Source organism: Camellia sinensis, chromosome 15, assembly GCF_055761805.1.
Source record: "Camellia sinensis isolate YWXY chromosome 15, ASM5576180v1, whole genome shotgun sequence".
NCBI classification, from domain to species: domain Eukaryota; kingdom Viridiplantae; phylum Streptophyta; class Magnoliopsida; order Ericales; family Theaceae; genus Camellia; species Camellia sinensis.
The window spans coordinates 100,109,408-100,119,942 of record NC_138975.1 but is presented as its reverse complement, the minus strand read 5'-3'; the positions used below and the strand labels follow the sequence as shown (position 1 = coordinate 100,119,942).

Sequence of the window (10,535 nt, the reverse complement as noted above, 5' to 3'; positions counted from 1 at the left end):
GTTGCACATAATAGGCAAAATCTGCAAGTTAGGGATGATCTGTTTAGTGAGAATGAAGAGCACATCAATCTTGGCATAGGATCTGGCCAAAATGGTAGAGAAATTCAAGAAGAAGATTTGCAATCAAATGATGCTACCGACGACCAAAATCTAAGGGTAGAAGACGACCTGAGGAGGGGCAATGGAAGGACACAACATCAGGGCCAAGATGAGTATTACAACGAGACCGATATCCAAGTTTGGAAGGATCGATGTTTACACCGCGATGCGGAGGTAAAGGAATTGTTCAACAAAGTAGCAGAGTTACAAATCATGATGAAGTTTGTGCTACAGACTCAGGTTTTACAATCGACACCACCATTCCTGCCCATGGTCATCAATGTTGGTGTCCACAATGGGGGGCTGGTGTTGGCATGACACAATGAGAGATAGCCAAGGGGTTCACCACAGCGATCAATACGCACAGCGAAGGTGAATCTCGAAGAGAAGTACAGTCGTAGATCAAATGTAACGCCCAACTTTTATTTACTCGGATAACATTACCGAATCATTATTATGTTACAATTTTAGAGCTAGCAGACAGAAGTTCCAATATCTTAATAAAGATAAGTAAAAGAAGATTCTCTCAGTCGTATACAAAATTAATGCAACATGTGACATAATTGAATAAATTGCCCGCAGGCTTATATCATTACCTAAAAGAGCAAGGGTTCAACCCTTTTTCAACAATGGTATTCAACCTACAAATAAAAGACCCTGTGGCCAACATATAATGAAGATCTTCGATCTTGAATCACTTCTCGATATATACTTGAAAAAGAATTAATAACGTGGGATGAACATGAAGTTCAGTAGGGATCCTAATATGATCCTAAACAATAACAACATACATACAGCTATGATCATGAATGCTTTAAGTCATATCATATACATATGTGCCAGTTTATACATGAAGATATACTTTCTTAGGTACTTTTCTCAAAATCATTCAATTTATCCAACAACAAAAAACCATTTGCCATTCTTTCTTCTTATTACCCTTGTGTTTTAAACTTGCCAGGCAATAACAGGTATTTGAAAACAAATCCACAAAATCCAATTACTTGTCCCCCAATTATCGAACTTACACCCAATTTCAAATTACAATTTCCAAATAACAATATCCCAAACGAACATGATGACAATACATATAAAATGATCCTTACATAACCATGTAAGACAACTAACATCCTCCACAAAATAATCATTACTATGCATGATACACATAAATAGAACCGATACGATAACGAGAAACCCAACAACGCTCTACCTACCTCAAGCACGGTAAGCCAAGGATACACCTTTCCAATACTCATGTCAATTTACCAGACACCAGCTGGAAGGTAATGATATCTCTGCCAATTTACTAGACACCCACTGGAAGGTAATGATACCTCTACCAAGTTCTCTAAGCACTAGTTGGAAGGTAATGGTACCCCACATTCTCAGCGCAGCCAATTCTCCATGCGCTAGCTGGAAGGTAATGGTACCCCTTATTCTCAGCGCATACATATTTCCAACCATCATATAATTTAACAAACACAAATAGTCCGAGTGTACTACATACACATAATCTATTCAACATCACAATATCATCCTCCACCGATGATCAAGGACAAAACCTTTAAGCAAAAATATTTAAACACACGTAATACTATAATCCGATGCTCATTGACCTTAAGTCCTGCAACAATGATAATAACAACAATGTTTAATGGTTTCAAAATCCAACCTCAAGTTCATTTCTAAATTTACAATACATCATGGTTTTTTTCTCTTTCAAAATCAACTCTTTTACTTTCCAAGTTAACATGCCCAAATCCTTTTCTTTCCAAAAACCAATTTTCACATTTCAATAAAACCACATCTATAGATTCCAAGCTATAACCCAACTCAACTTAACATGATTATCCAAATAAATTCTACTACCAAAATTAATTCTCCCTTTATGCTAAAAACATAATAACATAACTCAAATTATCAAAACACAAACATTAGTCAACTTTATCCCTTTTTAATTCATTAGGTCAAATTATTAAATTAAGGCTTTCTCTTCCTCTTAACATAAACATGTTAAACTACTCCCTAATTAACCCAACCAACCATCAATTTTACAATTTTAACACAAATATTCAAAACCTAGATCCCCTTTACATGCTTTTTGAAAATTCATAATGAACATGCTTTTTATGCAATAAAATCTACCACATGTCTATCTATAGATGAGGTATTGAAGAGGAACAAAGAAATCCCTCCATCTTAGAGCAACTCCAAGGGAAGAGGCATATTAATCCTGTTAGCTATTTTAGCTAATATTACCCTAAATTCTCACTCCAATCGGCTGGCTAAACGGCTTCCTATTTTCCCTCATCCCTTCCCCGCTGGCTTCAATTGGAGAGTGATTGAAGGCTCTCCAAACTCGTCTCTCCCTCGAAAGTATTCTGCTCCTTCTTCAAACACGTCTCTCCCACGAAATCGATCTACTCCTTCAGCGTGAAGTCAATCTGCTCCTTCAGCGCGAAATCGACCTTCCCCTTCACCGTTGTCTGCAACTCCCTCTATCTGACCTCTTCCTCAAGGTATGGATCCTTCTGTCTCTCTGTCTTCCCCTTCTATGCAACTGATAAACCTTCTCTTTTTGAGAAAAGCAATCTGCAACCCTAGAGGCATCCAATCTGATTTAAAATTCCATATTTAATCTCATATTTATGTCGTATGGAGTATAGACAACTTGAATGCAATGCACATCTTCCTGTATATAATGTAAAACATCAAAGTCTAGACCAAAATTATGCATCCGAATTTAAAATTGTGTCAATATACTGTTTACACCTGTCTGAAAGACCAACTTATCAAAGGCATCTGATTTAATGAAAGTAAAAAAACTCCTCACAATGGGGACTGAATGCCTTTCCTTGAATATAGATGATGTTTAGTTTATGAATTTTAGTTTATCAATTTTAATTTCAATGATCAGCAATCAGGACATAGGGATAAAATTAGTTTATGAATTAGGACCTGCAAATCATTGGTTGGTTTGGACCTTTGGAAAGTCTTGATGAAAGAAGATATCTTTACAGCTATTGATTTGAAAGCAAAATGGAATGCCTCAACAAATACAAATTGATTGATTGATTAATTGATATAAGGAAGGAAGGAGGGGAAGGGAGGGAAGGGGAGGGAGAGTGAGTGAGAAAACGAAAACAGTTATTATTGTTATAAGGGAAGGGTGTTTGGTGATAAACAAACATGGAAAGGTATGAGATTCTGAGAGACATAGGATCAGGTAACTTTCTTCACACAGGGCACCCTGTCAAGACCACTACACAACCATATTCATTAGTTTATTTAAAGAAGGGAGAAACTACTGACAGTAAGACTCGATCCGAGTATCACACTTGATAAGACATCACAAACTCATTGGTCTTTATTCGATAGTCAAATTAACTAGCACAGATTAAGCAAATTGCTTTGACTAATTTTTTAGTTAATTTGTTTGACTTTTAGGAATGTTGAGGGTATATGTACATAATACTAGTTGCAGAAAAATAAATATAAAAAGTTCTACATGACATGAGAGACATAGAGAGTGGTGTTGGGTCCACACCCTTATCTGTGTTCAGTGCAACTAGCAAAGTTGTGAGGGTAATTAGAGAGCAACCCTTACCTTTGAAAAGAGACTGGAACAATTCCAGCTCTGTATTGAGCAATTTGCAAGAAAGCAGGCTCTGCCAGATCAAAGTGTTGGAGGGGAGGGTTGCACCACCCACCATTGTCATTAGATTGGGAAGGGTTAGGTGGACAGAAGTTTGTAGCAGTCACAATGATGGTCCCAGGGAGGCACAATTGTGGGTCACTATTGCATTTGATCTGATAGCATGCCCCACAGCTCAAGCCATTGTTGAACAGAGCAGTGCTTAGTGCTACGGTGTTAGTGCCATAGCCTTGGCCATACAAATTGCCATACCCACATGCACCTCTTGCCACACCAAATCAAGTATTAGAATCCCAAAACATTAAATTTATCAAATTTTACTAGAAAAATCTCATTCTTTTAACAGTCAAGTTTATAAAACTCAAACAGAAGTCACTTTAGTAGACTAAAACTCAAGATAAGTAAGATGTGAAGTTATGGGTCAAAGCAATGCAATTTTGTTCTGCAAAATCAGTAATTCTAAAATCACATATTTTTTTATTTACAGATAAGTGCTCAAAATAGCAACACTGGAATTTCATCTTAAATGGGGCCGCTAGAAAGAGTAGTGTTGTCAATACGAACTTATAGTGGGGTTAGATGTTAGGATGCAGTCACTATTGAACTTAGATAAAGACCCGCATAGCTACAATTCACTGAAATTTCATGGCAAATGAACATGTTGGTTAGGTAGGTTGCTCTCTCGTATGAGAGAGAGACAGAGAGAGTGTGTAATTGTATAGCGCAATGAGTTAGGAAAATGATTTTCTGCGAGGAATATTGATTTGGCTGTGATATTGCCTTGAAAATTAGACTGTAGTAATAATTGCAGGGAAACAATATGGACAATGCTTCACTCTCCCTCCCTCTATATCTACATAATAGGTTTCTCTCTATGATACAAAAATTTCTTAGTAGCTGATATGAACTAAGAAATATCATTGTCTCTTCCATATAATTGTCTCTTCCATATCATTTGTAGGTGGTAAATTTCTTAGTTCCTTTATTTTTTCTTTGGTATTTTTTGTCTCGTCCATCTCAGTAGTTTTGAAAATTTTGTTTCAAGGCTTCATCTTCTTCTAGAAAGAAAACCAAGCAATCAGCTAAAAAAGGCTCTTTTGATTCATATTCCTTTCGCTCTAAAGACCATCAAAATCTGTGTAATGCACAGTTAACTGATCGCAGTGTTACTAGAACGAAATGTTGAACCCAACACATTTGATGAGCTTTCTATTAGGAATTGGTTTGATTGTTTGGGTGGTAATGTTGTGTTGAATTTTGATGACATAGTGCATAGGTCTTGGGTTCGAGAATTTTATTGCAACATTCATCCTCTAATTCATCATCTTTTTGGATGTATGTGAGGGGTAAAAGTTTTGAGTTTAATGCGGATATTGTTGCTAATATTCTTGGTCGCGAACGGCCTTTTGTGTGTGACTATCCCCAAGATAAGTGTTGTGCTTCTATCCCAATTGATTTCAATCTCATTGCCTATACCCTATTAGGTGCTCCTTATAATTGGATTCTTGGTGTTTCACTTTCTCACCGTTCTCTCATTGCACCTTATAGGATCTTGAATCTCATTGTCTCACACAATGTCACTCTTACATTGCATTTTTCTGATGTGTCATATGATCAAGGGTACTTCCTCTATGCCATTAGCCAAAACTTGTCAATAGATTTTTCTAATACACCTTATATATAGTCAAACATTAAAATGCACTAACAATTACATTTGTGGATCATTTTTATTTTGCTTTCTATAAAAAGCAAAGGGACATTTTTTTTTTGTTGCCATTCATACAAATCATTAATAACAATTGAATATGAGACCTCACATAACAAAGTATGCTATATAACCACTAGAAAACATTACTTTAGAAAGTGTTGTTGGGTCCACAATGAAGTTCAAGTTTTCATTGCAGTTTGGTGGTTGATAAATAGGAAGCTGTAGAGTGTGTATTAGCATCAGGTTGCTGAGGTTTATAAGGAGGTCTGGGTCTTAGTCTTTCCTCAGATTGGTGGTTCTTTGTTTCCCTATCTATCTGTGCTGATTCTGATAATTCTGTGCTAACTCTGCTTTTGAGGTTGGGATCTGTTAGTCTGCTAAGCTCTGCTACTGTGACAAGCTTGGCCTTAGTCTCAAGTTGGATTCATGTGTGGCTGGAGTTATGATATTAACCACTGATTTTGCACAGCATACTTAAGACTAGGTCTAGTTTTGCTTTACAAATGGTGGCTGAGCTAGTGTGTAGCCGTCTGTTGTGATGATCTCTAGTGTAGTGTCGTCTGCTGGGATGGTCTCTGGCTACTGATCTGGGGAGTTTGCTGCTGTTTGCTGTGATGGTCTCTATTGTGGAGCTTGCTGCTGTCTGCTGGTCTATCCTAGTTGAATGTCTGTGTTGGTCTGCTGATTTGTGCTTTTTTTTTTTTTTTTTTTTTTTTTTTTTTTTTTTTGTCTTTTGGTTTTGGATCTTGCTTCCTAGATATATAGGATTTCAAATAGGTAGCAGTAATTGTGCATGAGTTTCACCTACTTCCAATGAAATGAAAAAATGAGTAACATTAAAAAGAAGGTATGTTGATAAACATGTCAGTTTTGACATTCACAAGAACTAGAATTGGAAATGTAGTTAAATATAGAGAGACAGACACAAACGTCCAAACACATGCAAGCACAGCTGTATGAATGACATATATTAGCTTCATATGAAGTATAAATGGCCTGTACTTGCATGTCAACACAGACACAAGCATGCATGATCTCCAATTATTAATTAATTTGCTCCCAATTGAGAATCTTAGTTATTTGTCCAACCCAATATATGTTGCCATAATTTTCTTTACCTTGTGTATAGATGAGTCAGCAACAAAATGATGCATATTTTACCAACTTGATGAATGATAGGACTGATTATGAATTTATGGATGAACCTCTTGACCAAGTGGATCATTCTTCCCCAATCTCTCCTCAAATAGAAACCACCAAGAAACCACAACGAGGTGGCAACTTCACTACAGAAGAAGACAGTATGCTCATATCGGCGTGGCTTAACATTAGCTTAGATCCAGTGCAAGGGAATGAACAAAAATCAAAGGCTTATTGGCTAAGAGTGTGGGATTATTTCCACCAGTACAAAACTTTTTCGTCTAATCGTAGTCAAACTTCTTTAATGAACCGTTGGTCAGCAATTCAACTTGCCACGAATAAGTTCAGTGGGTGCTTCGCCCAAATCCAAAGGTTGAATCAAAGTGGAAAGACTGACAAAGATAAGGTATTAATGCCATTGAGTTTTTTATACTTATTATCATTGGAATTGTCTAGTCTCATGATAATTAGTGTTCTTTTATCTATTATTCAGATTCTTGATGCGAAGAAATTATACAAAGAGTTGTACAAATCGTCATTTCCATTTGAACATTGTTGGCATGAGTTAAGAGATCAACCAAAATGGCGAGAAGAATATAGCATGAAGAAACAAAAACCAAAAAAAGTGGCAACTCCAGGCATTTGTTCTCCTAGTGCACCGAATTCAATCAATTTAGAGGACAATGATGTTTCACATAATGACAATGTAGACTTGGAAAGACCACCGGGTAGGAAAGCTGAAAAGGAACGTTTGAATAAAAGAAAGAATAAAGACCGTGGAAATGAAGGAGGGTCACATATTTTAATATTATTAGAGGATTTAAAGGAAGATAGAAAGAAAATGAATGACAAGAAAATAGAGATGTATGAAAGGTCGTATCTTCAAGAGCAAGAAAAGATTGATAATGAGAAAAAGAGGACGCAAACGGAACAAGAAAAGGTTGATAATGAGAAAGAGAAGATACGAATGGAACAATTGAAGGAGGAAGAGCGAATAATGTCAATAGATACAAGTGGTCTGCCTTCATTGCAAGCAGAATATCTTCATCGCCGTCAAATGGAAATTCTCCAAAAAAAGATTTAGTTGTTGGAACTACCCAAAAAAAATTTAGTTGTTGGAACTATGTTTTTCACTTTATTTATTGTTGGATTTGATTCTCCATTGTAGGCAGAACTATGTTTTTTATGCAGTTTATGTTGGAATTATTTATTATATGTTAAAAGTTTTTTGGAACTACCTACTGTTGAATGGTTGAACTATTAGTAATTTAATTACTGAGTGGAATTCTCGTTGAATGCTTGCTGAAGTACTCCATGGCTAAATATAATTCTTATTGTATGTTGGATTAGAGTGATTTTTATTTACAGGACATTTATATTTGTTGATCAATTAAATACAGATTATGTAAGTTGCTGGTGTTTTGATTTTGGAAGTTGTTTGATATGTTTTATAAATTTGACTTTGCAGAAAATTGAAGTTGTTAGGCAGAAACTTGCAAAGCTTAAGAAGCAAAACACAACCTAATATTTATTTTCAGTTGCTTATTACTCAGCTTCATTCTTCTTTTAATTTCCATGGCTCGCAATAGTGTAATGAAGATGATTATTGATGACTCTGATTCTGATAATGAATTGGAGATATTTGCAATAGCTGCTTTAGAAGAAGAGCGGCTAAATAATGAGAGGCAATTGGGATTATGTCGTGGTTCTATTCAAGGTCATACAGTTATTTATCGTAATCGAATTCAAGGCCACAAGAGACTTTATCAAGATTACTTCTCTGAAACGCCTATATATCCGCCCAATTTATTTAGGAGGAGGTTTCGGATGAGTCGATATCTCTTTCTTCGTATTTTATCTATGGTGGAAGCATATGATCCTTATTTTGTCCAGAAGAAAGATGCTATTGGAGTTCTTGGTCTGTCTTCCCTTCAAAAGATGACAGCGGCTATGAGGATGCTCGCTTATGGAGTAGCGGCCGATTCTGTAGATGATTATGTGAGGATTGGAGAAAGCACTGCAATAGAAAGTCTACAAAGGTTTGTTCAGGTAGTGGTTGCAATTTTTTCAGATGTGTACTTGAGGGCACCAAACAAAGATGACATTGCTAAATTACTAGAGGTGGGAAAAAATCGTGGGTTTCCTGGAATGTTGGGGAGCATTGATTGTATGCATTGGAAGTGGAAGAATTGCCCTACTGCATGGAAAGGTATGTATTGTGGTCATATCCATGAACCAACTATTATTTTAGAAGCGGTGGCTTCCTATGATCTATGGATATGGCATGCATTTTTTGGATTACCGGGATCTCATAACGACATCAATGTGTTAGAACGTTCTTCTGTATTTTCTCTCCTTACTGAAGGGCGTGCTCCCCAAGTTGATTACTCAATCAATGGAAATGACTATACAATGGGATATTATCTCGCTGATGGTATATATCCTCAATGGTCAACATTCGTTAAAACAATTCCATCTCCACGAGGCAATAAGCAAATACATTTTGCTAAGGCTCAAGAGTCAGCAAGGAAGGATGTCGAACGAGCATTTGGAGTGCTCCAAGCACGTTTCTCAATTGTGCGAGGACCTGCACGTTTTTGGAAAGTTGAAACCCTTAAAGTTATTATGAAGGCATGTATAATATTGCATAACATGATTGTTGAGGATGAGCGAAATGAACAAAATATAGACTCTAATTATGATGCAATCGATGAAATTTTGCCTCCAGCAGTGTCACACGAGCGTACACCCGAACTTTATGACTTCATTCAAAATCATCATCGCATAAGAGATAGACAAACTCATTCTAAACTCCAAGCAGACCTAGTTGAGCATTTGTGGCATCTACATGGAGATTTGTAACAATTAGTGTTAGAAATAGTTTATTTATTTTGAATTTTATTCCTAACTTTGCTATTTATGATTTTTTTTCTTATTTATTCATTGACCTTTGTAAGGTTTTTAATTAGTTAATTTGTGTTCTTTCGGTTCTTAATTTTATAAATTATAATTATTGAAGAACTTCCTTTCTATTGTTATTTTTTTTAAAAAAAATCTTTATTGTTTTCTTTTATTCTTCCCCTTCATTCCTTTCAAGATGGTTCCACCAAATTCATATGTTGAAATGTATTCACATACTATAAATTTTATAATAAAAAAATAAATATTACTTAAAATTATTTTTTATAATATTTTTAAAACTAATATTAAAAAATATTATTTTTAAAAATATTATTGCAAATGTCACATTGGCAACCATATTAGAGAGTAGGTGCATATGTGGCATTCTATGAAAAAGAGTAATACATATATATGTGGCATTTTTTGTTTTGAAAATTGGTTAAATTAGTTTGAATGACTAGCTAAAATAAAGAGTATGGTTGAAACACACAATAGCTAAACTAATTAGGTAAAATAAAGAGTGTCATTTTTTTATACTTTAGCTAGTGAAAAATAAAGAGTGTGGTTGGAGATGCTCTTAAAGCGACGGGGAGAAAGTCGAAAAATCCACGGTGACAAAAACATGATCCGTTTAAATTAAAATGAAGCCCCTGTAACCCTCTATGTTTTGGTCTAAAGGACTATGGGTCAAAGATGGGTAGAAGTAGATACAAACCAAGCATGATGAGCTTGGGAGCTTAACAATGGAGGAAGGAGAGAGAAGAGAGAGAACAGAGAGATGAAAGTGATCCAAAAGTGACTTTTATAGATGTTAAATTCAAACAGACCACTTAAGCGACCAAACCTACGCTCGAGCGAAGAATATTCTCAGAAGTTCAGACCACACAAGGTAGACCGCTTAGCGACCAAACTTGTGCTCGAGCAAACATCAACAACTCTTAAAATCACAGACCTACAAAAGTACTGGAAGACTCAAAAGACTACTTGAGCGACCAATCCATCGCTTGAGCGATAAAGAAAAACCCAGAGTGT

General features: G+C 35.8%; 1 protein-coding gene across 1 annotated transcript; it reads left to right on the top strand.

The window, feature by feature from the left end:
- Positions 1-8,177: 8,177 nt before the first annotated feature.
- LOC145813156 (uncharacterized) lies at positions 8,178-9,464 on the top strand. Its single transcript, XM_082908429.1, has 3 exons — positions 8,178-8,860; positions 8,966-9,062; positions 9,114-9,464. The coding sequence occupies exons 1-3, from the start codon at positions 8,178-8,180 to the stop codon at positions 9,462-9,464; spliced, it is 1,131 nt and encodes a 376-aa protein (XP_082764555.1).
- Positions 9,465-10,535: the final 1,071 nt, after the last annotated feature.